Consider the following 15,042-nt stretch of genomic DNA (forward strand, 5'->3'; position numbering starts at 1 on the left):
AGTCGATGCCAGAGCAAGCTGTCAGGATAAAGTAACAGACCCTGCCTGGCACCATACAGACAGTGCCAGTCGATGCCAGAGCAAGCTGTCAGGATAAAGTGACAGACCCTGCTTGGCACCATACAGACAGTGCCAGTCGATGCCAGAGCGAGCTGTCAGGATAAAGTGACAGACCCTGCCTGGCACCATACAGACAGTGCCAGTCGATGCCAGAGCAAGCTGTCAATGTGTCATAGAGTGGCTTCCTGGTGAGTTCTGGACCCAGCCTATCCACAGCTGCAGACTACGAGCCCTGCAGCCAGCAGACTGGAGATATCTTCATGGAAACCCAAGACTTCCCTTCAGGTAAAAAAACATGGATGTGTGTATTCCTCATTAAAATGTTAAGATGTGATCGTGGTGTCGGAAGTTCACCCATGCCAGGTTCTAGTTCCTGTCTGAGTCATTGAACATTGCGATGGTCACATGACTGGTTTTTATTTGATCACGTGATGTACGTTGCGACATTATGCTGATGATTGTTTTTGCTGCTTGATATGTCTCATAATAAAGTTAAGCAAAGTACGTTCAATCCCATCTATTTTTGTTATATCTACCTTTCTAACATCACAAACAAAATGTGATTCCCATCATGTAAATAAACACACATTCTCACAATTTCCTCACAGCAAAGGCAGACAAAAAGACAGAGCTGGTTGACTAAGACCGATCGCGAACATTCACGATTATATTTCCCCAAACCGTTCAGACGAACAGTTTGGTGTGGCACGTATTGCAGTACGGCTTCCCATCCTGCTCCTTGAACACCCCCTGGTTGAGCTGGCGGAGGCAGAACGCACAGACAAAGTGCTCGGGGTGGAACTTGCGCGCCATGGCGGAGATGCAGCGGCCCGCGATGGGCTTCTCGCACCCCCCGCACAGGGTGCCCTGGCGGGAGTGGTAGTGGAGCGAGCACAGGGGGCGCCCGTCCATCTCCAGGAAACAGCCGTCCCTAAAGGGCTGGAGGCAGTCCTGGAGGGAGGGGGGTGGAGGGGGGGGGGTGAGGATGAGGGAGAAAGAGAGGCAGAGGGAAGGGAGGGAGGGGGGGGAGAGGATGAGGGAGAAAGAGAGGCAGAGGGAAGGGAGGGGGAGGGAGGGAGGAGGGGGGAGGGGGAGGATGAGGGAGAAAGAGAGGCAGAGGGAAGGAGGGGGAGGGAGGGGGGGGAGAGGCAGAGGGAAGGGAGGGGGAGGGAGGGGGGGGGAGAGGATGAGGGAGAAAGAGAGGCAGAGGGAAGGGAGGGGGAGGGAGGGGGGAGGGAGGATGAGGGAAAAAGAGAGGCAGAGGGAAGGGAGGGGAGGGAGGGGGGGAGGGGGGGGAGGATGAGGGAGAAAGAGAGGCAGAGGGAAGGGAGGGAGGGGGAGAAGAAACAGGAGAAGAAGAAGAAGAGCAGAGCCAGTTTTATTGAGACTTCAACAGTGGCACAGTAGCTGCTGAGAGCGTTTAGGAACGAACATACACAGTATATATAGTGAAGGTGTTTGTGGATGGAAGCTCAGATCGTTGTGTGACGCGGGGAGAAAGACTCACAGCACAGACAAAGCAGTCTGGGTGCCAGGTGCCGTTGGCAGCAGTCAGGTAGTTATCCCTCACTGGCTTCCCACAACCTGAGCACTTAGGGGAAAAGAGATCGTAGAAATCTTTGATGCAGTACGGTTTCCCATCTTTCTCCTGGTAGCCTAGTAGACACACACAGTAGACACACACGTACACAGACACAGTCGTACATGGACACACACACACACACACACACACAGACACAGACTATAGTCAGTGCGGTCTTGCACGTCACGTCCTCAGACAGTGGTGTTTATGATGCGTTTAGACCTTCAGTCCACCGGGGGTCAGCATCTCACCTTCTGGACCAAACACGTCTCCACAGTGGGCACAGAAGAAGTGCTCGGGGTGCCAGGAACAGTCCATGGCAGTCAGGATGTTCTGATCACAGAAAAGACCAAAGACAAAGGCAAAGACCAAAATCGGGCAGTAAAAAATGTCAGCTAACAGCAAAGCATGTCAGCTAACAGCAAATACTGTACATCATAAATACTTCTATTAATATAGTGTACATTGATATGTGGATTGGATGGTTGGTAGATAGATTCATTGATGTATTTGGTTGATCCATACGGGGTTGTGATCCGTACAGTACCCACTGCGCACCATCCTTGTGAAGTACCTGCAGAATGGGCCCCTTGCAGTAGGCACAGCGAGGGGAGAAGAGTTGATGGTAGTCGTGTTCGCAGTAGGCCTTGCCGTCCCTCTCGAAGAAGCCAGACAGCTCCGTCTTACACACTACGCACACAAAGTGCTCAGGGTGCCACGCCTCTCCCAGCGCCGAGATCATCTGAGGAGGACACGTGTCAGAAGGGATACAGGAAGTTCACTGGTTTCACTGTGTTGTTTTCAATGTTGAGATTGGCTCTGGGTTGCGGTAAGGGCAAAGAGGCGAGTAGGGGTGAAGTGCCTTGCCCAAGGACACAACGTCATTCGCGCGGCCGGAATCGAACCGGCAACCATCTGATTAATAGCCCGATTCCCTAACCGCTCAGCCGTCTGACCCCCGTGTTCAGTCGGGAGGTTCACCTTTCCCACAATGCTCTTGCCACAGGAGGCACAGTGACCCTTGGCGGTGGTGTGGACGCCCATCTTCTCCATGTCCGAGTTCAGGTCCCCCAGGAGGTTATCGATGGCGTCCACCTTTCTGCCTGGAGACGTTGTGGTCAGACTGGAGCTCTTCTCATCCCCTCCTCCATCTTTCCCTTGGTCGGTCTTTTTCACGCTCTTTTTTTGGGTGAGCGGGGGCGGAGTCTCTGGACAGTTGCTTCCTGAAAGCTAGAAAGGATGAAGACAACTACTTTTTGAGCCTGTTTTTATAGACATGCCACCACTTTGAATACGAGTGCATTCATTTGACTTGCTTGTACTGCCCTCTGCTGTTTGATGGAATTATGTTCTTTAAAAACCCCTACAGTGTTATTTATAATGTAATAATATTGATGTGTTCAATCACACCGACTCTCACGTGCGAAGTCCTTCTTTCATAAACCCCGCCTGAGCCAGCTCGACAACCGACAAAGCCAGCAGGTGGACGGCGAGGGTGGACCGCGAGGGTGGACGGCTAGGGTGGTCGCCGGCGAGGAGTGAGTTGAATCAACATGACACACTCACCTCCTGACCCAGGCCCAGGAGGTCCTGCATGATGGAGTCCAGCTCCCTGGTAGCCGAGGCTGGGCTCAGAGGGGAGGCCTCCACCGGAGCTGGCAGCTTGCTGGGGCAGACAGAGAGACGGAGGGGAGAGGAGGGTAACAGGAGAGGCCAGGACCCAACTGGGAACCAGTAGCTGCCATCTGAGTGGGGTGTATGTGGTGGGGGTCTGGTAGTGAATGGTTATGTGTGGTAGTGTGAGGTAGTGGTTGAGTGTGGTAGTGAATGGTAGAGTGGTAGTGGGAGGTAGTGAATGGTAGAGTGTGATAGTGGGAGGTAGTGAATGGTAGAGTGTGATAGTGTGGGAGGTAAAGAAAATGTCTCAGAGAAACAGACCTTTCTGCTACTGTCTCACCTGTACACATTAGTGCTGCCTGACCCCTTTCCTCTCAGTGAAATCATCTGCTGAATGAATACATTACAGAGACTGATGTCAGTTCCAGTTAGTAATTCACAGCAGGTTATAACCAGTTCAACAACTGGTTATAAACACAATGGTTCAAGGCCCACAATTCCCTGGTAAATGTCCAAAATGTATTTCAACACCTGGTTATAACTGTGGGCGGCTGTGTCATCACTTCCTGTCCTGCTGGTCTGCAGGCCTGGTTCAGATCCGGTTGGATTTAGGACCAGCTCCTCCAACAGAAGATCTGTCGCACGATTAAAAAAAATATATAGAGTCAGATGGCTGAGCGGTTAGGGAATCGGGCTGCTAATAAGAAGGTTGCCGGTTCGATTCTCGGCTGTTCGAAATGACGTTGTGTCCTTGGGCAAGGCACTTCACCCTACTTGCCTCCGGGGAATGTCCCTGTACTTACTGTAATTCGCTCTGGATAAGAGTGTCTGCTAAATGACTAAATGTATATATATATATCAGCACTTCAAGGTACCCTATTGCATAAAGTGTGTTGCAGTTGTTGCAGATGATTTGTTCCTGTTTCCTCAGGAAGTGGTTGCAAAGGTTAGGCTACTAACAAGATCACAGAAGTGAAACCAAATTTGCCTGAATCTTTACTTTTTGACTCTTACAATTAAAAATGGTCTTCCCAGTGAATGTTAAGGCAACAGTTATGGGTGGGGATTTTTATTATTATATATATTGCAATCATTTATTATTATAGAGGTTATCTTCTATGCTGTTGAGCATCCCAATTCGTCTAACATTGACGTTGATGAAATAGTGAAATAGTGAAGCTGTGAATATTAATAATGAAAACAATCACAAGTCTTTCAACATCTGTATCCTAGTGTGAACTTTAACTGAAATATAGTTCAAATTAGATATTTTGGAGACAGCTCAATAATGTCAAGTCAGTCAACCTCCATATAAACTCTATAAGTTTACAGAGCACAATTTCATGGCTGAGCTATCTCACTTTTGTGTTCATCAACTTAATTCTGAAACACATTGTCATCGGGTTTTCTACAAGTTCTATATTTAAGCTACCATACATTACAATAACTGAGCGTATGAAACACTTACCAAGCTCATCCATGCTTGCTTTGTCTGAGGATATGAGTCTATGATGGACTACGTGATTGTTAGGGAGTGCATGCATGTGCGCGCGTGTGACAGTGCCTTCCGCAGTAATCTCTTCATTTTTTTTAGATAGGCTACTGGCAGTAAAGTTTTTTCTTGAGTAGGCCTATGTATTACCATCCTCATGGGCCTTATGACTGCTGGTGCCGCTCGGTCCAATCTTTCTTATTCATAAATGTTTAAGAGTAGTCCCTCAATTCATGAGTTAATCATTGCTGTTTATAAGTACATTTACGTTCATTCTCTTCATTCTATTAATAGCCTAAATGTGGTTGTTGTACACTGTATGTGACGTGTGTACACAGATAACTAGGCCTGTACACCAGGCAGATGATAGCCTACGGTTTACAATTAAAATTAGAACAAAGGCTATAATTTGTGAGATTACAGCAGGCTACCCAACGAAATTATGATGGCAGTTGAACAAACTGCTCATTCTTAATAACAGAGTGAAGTTGCCTAATATGGAACATACACACGTTTTTAGACCAGCTCAGCCCGGAGGGGCGGAGTTTTCTGCTTTTGAATGGTTCTAATTCGTCCCACGGAAGGAAGAAAGATCCGCCTACTCGGGTCATTCAGTGTTCCAAAACATTAACACGGGTTGTTTGCTTTCCGTTTAATTCGTTTTTTTGTTTAGCTTTAAAGCGACTGTGCGGTATTATAGGCTTCTTTAAAATCGCAATACGGTAGGCTACCATGTTATTGTAATCCGAAAATCACACAAAACAGCATTGTTCCAGTTTACCAGAAATTATGTCGGGAGAGATCTTAAAACGGTAACACAAGATGGAGAGTGGGCCCCTCTAAAATTCAATGCACCGCTGCCAAGCTAACCTTTCTGATCGATATAGTTGTTGTCCAAGGTAAGGCGCAAGAACGTGTGTTATGGTTTAACGTCAATACCTGTTACTGACAGGAACGTTCGTCGTGGCATCAGTTATTTATAGCCTTGGCAGTTGGAAATAGAACCTAGCTACTGTATAACCTATTAGGAAAACATCTTATGACACTTGATTACATTTTCTATTAAGTTATGATTTGTTTTTAATTTGTGTTTTTGAAGAATCGGTAATTTGTGATTTAACCCATTGTTGCTTGACAATGACGGACAGAAAAAGAGGCCAGATATGGCGACCGACCCGTCGGCAACTTCTCCCCGGGTAGAGCAGCGTCGCCAGCGGAGGAGAGAGCTGGATGCCAGGAGGAGTAAATGTCGGGTGCGTCTGGGGTCTAGCCAGCAGAGTTGGGGTCAACTGAAAGACAGTCTCGGCTTCTCTCTACACTCCGAGTTGGCGCGTCATCTACTGGATAGGTTTGACCTCAAACGCTACTCTTTCCCTGCAAAATAAAATACAGTTTATGGTAAACTTTCTACACATTCATGTGTGTTTTTCTCCCTTTTCTCAGCTATGTTTCCAACGTGTGCTCCAGTTGCTCAGGTAATGGATTGACTGATGACACTTTGTCGGAGACAAGTCAGATTTTTCTTTCTTGCATGAAAACATGCATAATATGTCTCCTCGTGTACAGGCTATGGGTTGCTTGCAAAGATAAACAAACCGTGTACTTTTTCCGTCTAGGTGGTGCAAAGGAGAACGCAGTTGTGACCTCAAACGAGTCATTGCACGCTCTCATCCTGCTGGTTCACCATCATGGGCAGCATTGCCCCTTCCCTCCCTCCCCACAGCCAGGCCCTGCTGAGCAGGGTGAAACACCTGGACCCCAGGACCCGGCGCAGGAACGAGCGCCCAGAAGAAGGCGTGGCAGGAAACGTGTAAAGCCTGGTACGGTCGGGACAGACTCCGCCCCTCCCAGAGGGTCGTGGGACCAGGAGACGGAACCATCACCTTATGTGTCGGAGGCAGAGCTGTGTTTGGGCTACGTCTGTGAAAAGGGTCATCTGCTCTCGTGGAGTCCCCGGCAGGGGGGACGTGGAGCGGGTTGCGGCCCAGACTCTGGGCCTGGGGGTGACGTGACAAGCCCCATCCCCTCTGCTCCGAGCGGGCCTGGAAGGCGTCGGGGGAGAGGGCTGAGGGCGATGGCTCCCAACCAGGGTGCAGGTCGGGGTGTGAGGCCCAGAGGGAGAGTTCACGCTGGGGCTGTGGAGACACAGGAGCTGGTCGACCAAACCACCACCGACTCGAGTGACGGGAACTTGACAGGTGTTGTATCAAACGTGCTGTACACCTGCTTACCTGACATCTTGAGTTATCAGGGTTGATATTGGATGGTGGGTCGCTCAACTTTGCTCTCACACATCCAGGAAATGAACAGCAGGGTGAGGAGGAGGATCCAGGAAGTGACTCCCCGGGGTTTGAGATGTCATTGGATGATTGGTAAAGTAGTCAATGTGTCATAAGACTTCCTTGTGTGTCCTGGAGTTTCGAATCAAAGCAAATCCAGACTCTTGTTAACCGAATCCTTTATTCAGGCAGGAAAATGACTGCGAGAAGGGAGATGCTAGGCAACCGGAGAGGGAAAACGACAACTGCGAGAATGAAAACATCCCCGAAGCTATCGCGGGGAATTCGCCGAAAAGGTCTCGTTTTGCCAATAAAATAAAACAGGTTTTCCTGACTAAGAGCCTTCATTTTGGTGTGTTACCAGAGATGGTCTGTAGAGGGAAACAGAGGAAAGCAATTGCGTTTTAGATGGGCTGCTGAATCAAGGATAGGTGACTGGCTGTTCGAGCTTTTGAAGTCCATGTACAATGATTTCTCTAATGCTTTCAGATCCATGCAGACGGATGATGTCACTATGACTGTATGCAGAAAGAAAAGGTCTGCCTTCCCTCACTTTACTGTACGTCGCTATGGATACAAGCGTCCGCTAAATGAAAACATTCTCACATCGCTTTTTTTTCTTGTACTCGCTGTGAATTATATTATTGTTGCTTGCTTTCCTACATGTACACTCTTTCACTTTTGAGGTTCATGTTGTTTTATTGTAACTTGTTTAACTACATGCTCTTGTGTGTCTTCCCATTGGCACTTATTTGAATACTTATGGATGCTTCATGTTTTGGCTGCCCAGAATGTTTTGGGGGCTATCTCGTTGCTTATGATCATTGACCTATGCACTTTTGTAAAGCGCTCTCTTGGAAGTCGCTTTGGATAAAAGCATCTGCTAAATGAATAAATGTAAAATGTGAAACGTTTTTTGCAAATTCAACGCACCTACCCATCATCTCCTTACAGAAAAGCAGCCCCCAAAGCCATGCTGCCTTGTGAGTTTGAGGGTTGCGGTCAAATCTTCTCCACTGTTCAGTATCTGAACGTAAGCACGGCCAGGAGCACAACACAGTTTCATCTGCACAGAAGCTTCTAGCCTACTACCAAAGTCAACCGCACAGGACATGAAAACATTTGGGTTCTTGTTGTTCTTTGCCCTCACGTTCTCTCGTCTGTCTCCCAGTACCACGTGAAGTACAAACACCTACATCAGAGGAGCTTCCTCTGCCCTCAGCCCTCGTGTGGGAAGTCCTTCAACTTCAAAAAGCACCTGAAGGAACATGAGAAACTGCACAGCAGTGAGTCTCCTTCACTGGGGGGGGGGGGTAGCTTAGTGGTTAGAGGGTTAGGGTCTCTGCAGATAAGAAGGTTGCAGGTTTAAATCCACCCCTTGGCTGCATGAAGGGTGTTTGGGATTAAAAGCATCTGCTAAGGTCTTCCTTCTGTACTGTTGAATGGTCCATAAAACACGTAAATCACAATGCATAACCTTTCTAGAGCCTCTGATAGTGCGTGTATCACCAGCGTAGATCGCGGGAGCTTCTATATATTAGCATATCAGTGTTGGTCATGTGATAATCGTGTTTTCTTGTCTCTGGAGATCAAAGGGACTTCATCTGTGATCGTTGCGGCGGAGCGTTCCGGAACAACAGCCAACTGCTGATCCACTACCGCACACACACCGGGGAGAAGCCCCTCCAGTGAGCTCTCTTCATCCTCCCACACACTCTCCACCCTCCTCTTCATCACGCTCAGGCGTGTCTGCGAATGTCCTCCATCTTTTTCCTCTCCCCTGCCTCCACTTCAGCTCTCCCTCTATCCCCCCCTTTCTCTCCCGTTCCTCCCTCTCGTACCGTCCTCACCCCCCCCTCTCTCTTTCTCTCCCCGCCCCCAGGTGTGAGGTGTGCGGCTTCGCCTGCAACCAGAAGGCCTCTCTCAACTGGCACATGCGGAAGCACAACATCGAGAGCAGCTACCAGTTCCCCTGTCAGTTCTGCGGCCGGCGCTTTGAGAAGAGATACAATCTGAGCACCCATCACCGCCGGAGCCATCCAGAACAGGTTCTGGATCACGCCAACGCCCTCGCCAACACCACTACCCCCGAGGAACCACCGCCAAACCCTGGCCCCAGTGACAAACTGGTCAAATCAGAACTGACTCTACCGTAATATGGAAACTGCTCTGGAATTATTGTATTGAGGGAAAGATAAACTGGGGAGAGTTAGGCGTTTTTGAGAGACTGTGTGTTTTTGGCTCTGATGGGGATTTAGGATTCAGTGTATGCTTTGCATTTCCCTTCGTCTTAAAAGCAATGACAACTAATTTATCACAGAATGGCCATGATGTATTATATCTTTTAAAAATACGTTAAGATTTTTTCATTTCAAATATGTTTATAATACGATTTCTATTGGGCGTTATCACTATAATTTTTACATCCAATGAGCAAACAATACACTCTCAGAAACCCGCCTCCTTGTGGTTGCCATGCCTACAATATAGTTCTCCCTCAGTTGTGATTGACGTTAGATTCAGTCAATGAGGTCAGTGGTAGGCGGGAGTTTGTTATCGTACTGAACTGCCTGGCGAATTTCTCGCTACTATTAAATCTCCCTGGGTACACGCTTCGTTTGGACCTAGGCAGGTGAATGATTTGGAATGGATAATGTACTATAAAGGTTATCAGGAATCCACGAACAGGTAATAATTTGTTTTTAAGTCTACCATGATCTATAAAATGAATGTGGACCAAAATTAGCGCGAGGAACTGCACAAAAAGCCTACTTCGGCAGCCTGACAGTCACAGACAATGTAATTCAAACGTGCAGATGTAGCGTCATCCACAGAACGAAGTACGAAAACTCATTTTATTTGGCATAGGAGATTATATAACATGGGAGTTATATTTGGTCATGATAGACTTGTCTGTTGTATGTTGGTTGGGTTATACGTGGAGCTGTATTTCAATTAATAAGCTGTTGGTATTTCAATAGGACAACCGCTTTCTCGGTCAAATAAACGTCACTACCTCGTTATCAAAGTTTTTCTTAGCATGTCTCTAGCGGCTGCATGAGGTCGCCCCGGAGTTTTTGCAATTACAGCCTCCGTTTAGTTTCACGTCTTCATCCATCAATTTACTGGCTGCCTAGACAACTTTGTCTGTAAACAGCCATTTGACACTGAATGGCAGTTTTCTTAGCCAGACTGATGAGAACTTCGTTCAGAGTTTGGTCTGAGCTCAAATGAAGACGTCATCACGTCTGTAAGACACCATGCATGGTTCAGTCTCCATAATATTTGTGGTGGCTTTAGTGAGCCTTTCAAAATGACAGTTCATCCCCCTCGTGTCAAAACAACCGTTATTATTATCTCACTGTTGTTAAAAGTGCAGGTGTTGTAGGCATGCTTGACTGACTCATCGAGATGCATAACACAAGACTAACTCGGTGTTCAGTAGGTTCATTTGCTTGATTGCTGTTCAGGCGTAAACATCAAGGAAAGGAAGTTTTGTAGTTTCACTTCTGATAATGAGACGAGCTAACAACTTGTTGATGTTTTCCATTTGAAAGGTTTGAGAACTTAGAGGATCATAGACTGTAAAACAAATAATAAAATGTTTACAGGATGTGGAAGGAACACTTTGATGGAAGTTTGTTTTTATAAGATTGAGAAACAAAAACATCCGACTTGTGTGGCAATTTTGGTCTCCTCGTATCCACCAGTGTTTAACCACATTTGCCTAGATTCCACCACACTAACGAAACTCCTATCGTGTATTAGCTGAAGAGAACTGACAAGCATCCATATTTCTCAACAGACGGTCTGCATTTTAAGCCAATTCAGTGGCGTTAAGCAGCAACAACAGGCCCATTATGTGCTCTTCCTATCTGAAGCAGAAGGGGTTAGAGCCTTGATGGATGGGTGTGTGGAAGGGGAGCAGCTTGCCGCTGTTCCCCAGCATGATGCCCTCCCGGCGCGGTAGGAATGCCGAAGGGCAAGCAGGCAGGCCATTAAAGCTGGAGGTCTTATCGAGCTGAGCGGTGGAGGATTTCCCCCCTACTCCTGCGTTTCCTGAGCCATGATGCCCATGTGCTGCCAACCACAGGTGCCGTTAGCTCACCTCTCGCCGCGCCGCACGGCACGGCGCTCAGAACCCAGCCTAGCACGCGGCACGTTATGGCATTTACACCTAGCACCCAACATGGCGTAACATACAGCCCAGAGCACACCATACACCACACAAGCTAGCACCCAGCACCGCACAGTACAGAGCAAGCAACACGACACAACAAACGGTACACCACAAGCCACACAGCTATGTCCACTGTCCTCAGAGCGCCTGGGAGTGTGGCGCGAGCGAGGATCAGAACGAGAGCGCGACTTTGCATTTCGATTTGAATGGACACTGTGTGGTGGGTCTGTCATAGCATGATCAGGAGGATCACACACGCTCACACACACACTCACACACGCTCACACACACTCACACACAACTCATTTTGTCACTGAAAAATATCCCCTACTTGACCCATATGCAGCCTTGATATTCTGCCCTTATTATCTCGCTCCCTTTCCAGCTCTCTCCTCCCAGCCCGTCCCTCTATGCCCTCCCAGCTCTGTGCTGGGGGTGTAAATTATGGATTGCCCCCTGAAATGTAGGCTAGGGTGCCCCTGGCTCCTCTCTCCCCCAATGCCAAGCAGGGTATAGCCAGCAGAGGCGAGGCAAGGCCTGGGGCTTGGGGCTTGGGACTGAGCATAGGGTCCATAGCAGATGGAGCCTTCTTCCAGTGTCCTTCATGGGCCAGGCTGAAGGAGCTGGCCAGGCCTGGATCTATTTCTGGGTTACTAGTTCACTGCATGCTGTGGCCACTAGGCATGAGTGATATGGAGAGTTGGATGGTGTTGTAGGATTGCCCCAGCCAGCGGAGATCCCAGCCCAGGTTGTTTACTACTGCTATGTGGGTGGCTGCCAAGACTGGAGTCTCCAGGAGTCCTGTACGTAATAGCTTTTACAATGTTGTTTTGTTGTGATATAAACAAAGGGGAAACCTGTGTGTGTGAGTTTAAGTGTCCTTTATCCACAAAGCACGTGGCGATGTAAAAAAAAAAAAAAAACAACAACGCAGAAAGACAGTTACACAAGTCCTTCTCATAACATTTCATCACAATTCACTACTACGTGGTCTAGCCTAGAAGGCAGTGACACTGGTCCTCTATATTGCTCGTGTGTGTGTGTGCGGGCGCGTGTTGTGAATGCCTCCATCGCGCACAAGCACCCGTGTTTCGAGTAGACAAACGGGCAATGCCTGTCGTCATGCCTGTCGTCATGCCTGTCATCATGCCTGTCGTCATGCCTGCTCTCACAGCTGGCCTTGGGGCCTGGAAGAGCGATGGCTGCCTGGCCCGCTGGCCTAGACGGTGCTGGACTCTGCTGTACGCTGCGCAGACAAAAGCCCATATTGAGGCCAGGACAAAGGGGGAGCGGGCAGGGCGGGCTGGTGCTGCTGCGCAGCCAGGCTAGCATCACCTAGACTGGAGGCCATGTTACGCTGCAGTGTCTTGTTCATGGGTGTAGCTGGTAACAGTAGGGCTGGATATGGGTGTAGCTGGTCACTGTAGGGCTGGTTATGGGTGTAGCTGGTCACAGTAGGGTTGTTCATGGGTGTAGCTGGTCACTGTAGGGTTGGTTATGGGTGTAGCTGGTCACTGTAGGACTGGTTATGGGTGTAGTTGGTCCACTGTAGGGTTGGTTATGGGTGTAGCTGTAGGGCTGGTTAATGGGTGTAGCTGGTCACTGTAGGGTTGGTTATGGGTGTAGCTGGTCACTGTAGGGCTGGTTATGGGTGTAGCTGGTCACAGTAGGGTTGGTTATGGGCCCCCTCCTGGTGGGCTCCCCGGCCACCCTCCTGGTGGGCTCCCTGGCCCCGCGGCAAGTTCACTGCCTGCTCTCCTGTTTGGACCTGGGCTCTGTTTTAGAGGTTGGTAGCCTTTTCTCTGCTCTGCTCCTCTCCTCTCTCTTCTCCCCCTCTGCTCTCTCCTCCTCTCTCTTCTCCTCTCCTCTCTCTTCTCCTCTCCTCTCTCTTCTCCTCTCCTCTCTCTTCTCCTCTCCTCTCTTTTCTCCCTCTCCTCTCTCTCCTCCTCCTCTCTCCTCTCTCCTCTCCTCTCTCTCCTCCCTCTCTCTTCTCCTCTCCTCTCTCTCCTCCTCTCTCTTCTCCTCTTCTCCTCTCCTCTCTCTCCTCCTCTCTCTTCTCCTCTCCTCCTCTCCTCTCCTCTCACTGCCTTTGTGCAGTGACAGATGGGGCCATTAAGATGCTCGCAGACCATCTTCACAAGATTCTTGGCTGTCCTTACTTTTACCCAGCTCCCACCCCTCCCCCTCCCCCTCCCCCCCTCCCCCCCAAAGATGGAGGAGCCTGGGTAGCTGCGCTTGTCGAGGGGGAGGGTGGAGGCAAAATAAATTCCCTCACCAGCCTCCTGCCTTCTGGCTCAGCAGGAGGAGGAAACGTCGGGGGGGGGGGGGATGGGGGGCTGACTGACTGAGGCTGGGGGTGAGGAGGGAGACAGGGGGTTGGGTGGGTGAGGAGGTGGGGGTTAGTTGAGGGTGTGGGGTGAGGACCAGGGCAGGGTGCCTCTGCTGAAGTGCCCACCCTCAGAAAAGCATCTGCTTCCAGCCTCTTTCTTAACCACCCCCCCCCACCCCCTGTGCCTGATTAAGGGCGGGGAGAGACCATTTATTTCCTGCCAAAATCAAACTGAGAGAAAAGCCAGAACAGGGACAGTTTGTTGGGGGGGAGAGAGGAGAGCGTACGTGTCCTTTCTTCTCTCTCTCTCTCTCTCTCTCTCTCTCTCTCTCTCTCTCTCTCTCTTCTCTCTCTCTCTCTCTCTCTCTCTCTCTCTCTCTCTCTCTCTCTCTCTCTCTCTCTCTCTCTCTCTCTCTCTCTCTCTCTCTCTCTCTCTCTCTCTCTCTCTCTCCTCTCTCTCTCTCCTCTCTCCTCTCTCTCTCCTCTCTCTCTCTCTCTCTCTCTCTCTCTTCTCTCTCTCTCTCTCTCTCTCTCTCTCTCTCTCTCTCTCTCTCTCTCTCGTCTCTCCCTCACGGCAGCCATCTGCGTCGCGTCACAAGGTGTTTGTGCGCTGCATCGCTATGGTGCTCAAGCCGGTGGACCGGTTTGGCTGATCTGAGAGGGAGCTGGGCAGGGGGGGTGATGGGGCTGATCTGAGAGGGAGCTGGGCAGGGGGGGTGATGGGGCTGATCTGAGAGGGAGCTGGGCAGGGGGGGTGATGGGGCTGATCTGAGAGGGAGCTGGGCAGGGGGGGTGATGGGGCTGATCTGACTCCTGTGGCCTGGACTGCCCCTGCTCTGGTCTGGCCCGGCTCACAATCAGCAGGAAGGAGTCCCAGGGTGGAGTCCAGTGTTTCCGCAGAAAATGTGTTCGTTAAGGAAGTTGGCTTGTGGAAGCGCCACAAGCCAACCTCCACTGAACGCAGGGGGCTCAAAGGTGTTCTCTGCATGGGCCAAGATTTTCTAGAAGTTTCTGTAACATGTGTGAGTGGGGCTGTAAACTCACAATCTTCCAGACAGGTAATGGGGTAGCGTATCAAGCTAGCTAAATGCTAGGCTAAATGCTGAAGGAGGTTTGTGTGTTAGCTGATCAGTATTCCTCGAGAACACACCCAGCACAACAACATGCACTGGAGCACTCTGCTTTGTTTTGTACCTTCCTAATAACACGGCTTTGGAGTGCCGCCGCCCACCTCTGTGTTTAGACCATGAGTGTGTGTGTGTGTGTGTGTGCGCCCTCTGCGAGTCTCACTGAGTCACTGAACAGCAGATGGTTGCACCACATCACCCTGTACGGCGACGGTAGTCATCTCTGCACATGAACGAGGATGAGGAGGATGACTGTTCTCTGATCCTGTCCCCTTGTTTACCTCACGGTGGCCGTGAGCCATGTCGGCTAAAGAAGGCTGAATGTCAGCTAGCATCCACTGGCCCCCCTCAGCTAGCCCCCACTGGCCCCCCTCAG

The 15,042-nt window shown here is 49.7% G+C and overlaps 2 protein-coding genes across 3 annotated transcripts; one reads left to right on the top strand and one right to left on the bottom strand.

Moving 5' to 3' along the window:
* Window positions 1–451: 451 nt before the first annotated feature.
* Window positions 452–4,776, bottom strand: lpxn (leupaxin). Of its 2 annotated transcripts, none has more exons than XM_067232185.1 (9): window positions 4,728–4,776; window positions 3,791–3,894; window positions 3,600–3,646; window positions 3,209–3,308; window positions 2,624–2,872; window positions 2,217–2,384; window positions 1,894–1,975; window positions 1,568–1,716; window positions 452–1,011 (listed from the first exon to the last, which is right to left on the bottom strand). In XM_067232185.1, exons 1-9 carry the CDS (start codon window positions 4,738–4,740, stop codon window positions 745–747), a joined length of 1,179 nt encoding a protein of 392 aa, XP_067088286.1. In that variant the 5' UTR covers window positions 4,741–4,776; the 3' UTR covers window positions 452–744. The 2 variants fall into 2 exon arrangements, with proteins under 2 accessions (XP_067088286.1, XP_067088285.1); XM_067232184.1 differs by having other exon boundaries at window positions 3,600–3,649.
* Window positions 4,777–5,390: 614 nt separating this feature from the next.
* znf692 (zinc finger protein 692) lies at window positions 5,391–10,037 on the top strand. Its single transcript, XM_067232183.1, has 11 exons — window positions 5,391–5,650; window positions 5,900–6,099; window positions 6,195–6,226; window positions 6,368–6,949; window positions 7,051–7,123; window positions 7,219–7,326; window positions 7,520–7,567; window positions 7,985–8,063; window positions 8,202–8,316; window positions 8,619–8,718; window positions 8,913–10,037. Exons 2-11 carry the CDS (start codon window positions 5,915–5,917, stop codon window positions 9,184–9,186), a joined length of 1,596 nt encoding a protein of 531 aa, XP_067088284.1. The 5' UTR covers window positions 5,391–5,650; window positions 5,900–5,914; the 3' UTR covers window positions 9,187–10,037.
* Window positions 10,038–15,042: the final 5,005 nt, after the last annotated feature.

Source organism: Osmerus mordax, unplaced genomic scaffold (genome assembly GCF_038355195.1).
Source record: "Osmerus mordax isolate fOsmMor3 unplaced genomic scaffold, fOsmMor3.pri Scaffold_256, whole genome shotgun sequence".
NCBI classification, from domain to species: domain Eukaryota; kingdom Metazoa; phylum Chordata; class Actinopteri; order Osmeriformes; family Osmeridae; genus Osmerus; species Osmerus mordax.

What these genes read in the sequence shown, in the direction of transcription:
- lpxn (XM_067232184.1), bottom strand. An exon ending in TCCTGGGCCTGGGTCAGGAG is followed by an intron (nt 2,873 to 3,208) that starts GTGAGTGTGTCA and finishes CATCCTTTCTAG; the next exon opens with CTTTCAGGAAGCAACTGTCC. An exon ending in GCAAGAGCATTGTGGGAAAG is followed by an intron (nt 2,385 to 2,623) that starts GTGAACCTCCCG and finishes TGTCCTCCTCAG; the next exon opens with ATGATCTCGGCGCTGGGAGA.
- znf692 (XM_067232183.1), top strand. Translation starts at nt 5,915, where the DNA reads ATGGCGACCGACCCGTCGGCAACTTCTCCCCGGGTAGAGCAGCGTCGC. An exon ending in CGTGTGCTCCAGTTGCTCAG is followed by an intron (nt 6,227 to 6,367) that starts GTAATGGATTGA and finishes TTTTCCGTCTAG; the next exon opens with GTGGTGCAAAGGAGAACGCA. An exon ending in ACATGAGAAACTGCACAGCA is followed by an intron (nt 8,317 to 8,618) that starts GTGAGTCTCCTT and finishes TTGTCTCTGGAG; the next exon opens with ATCAAAGGGACTTCATCTGT.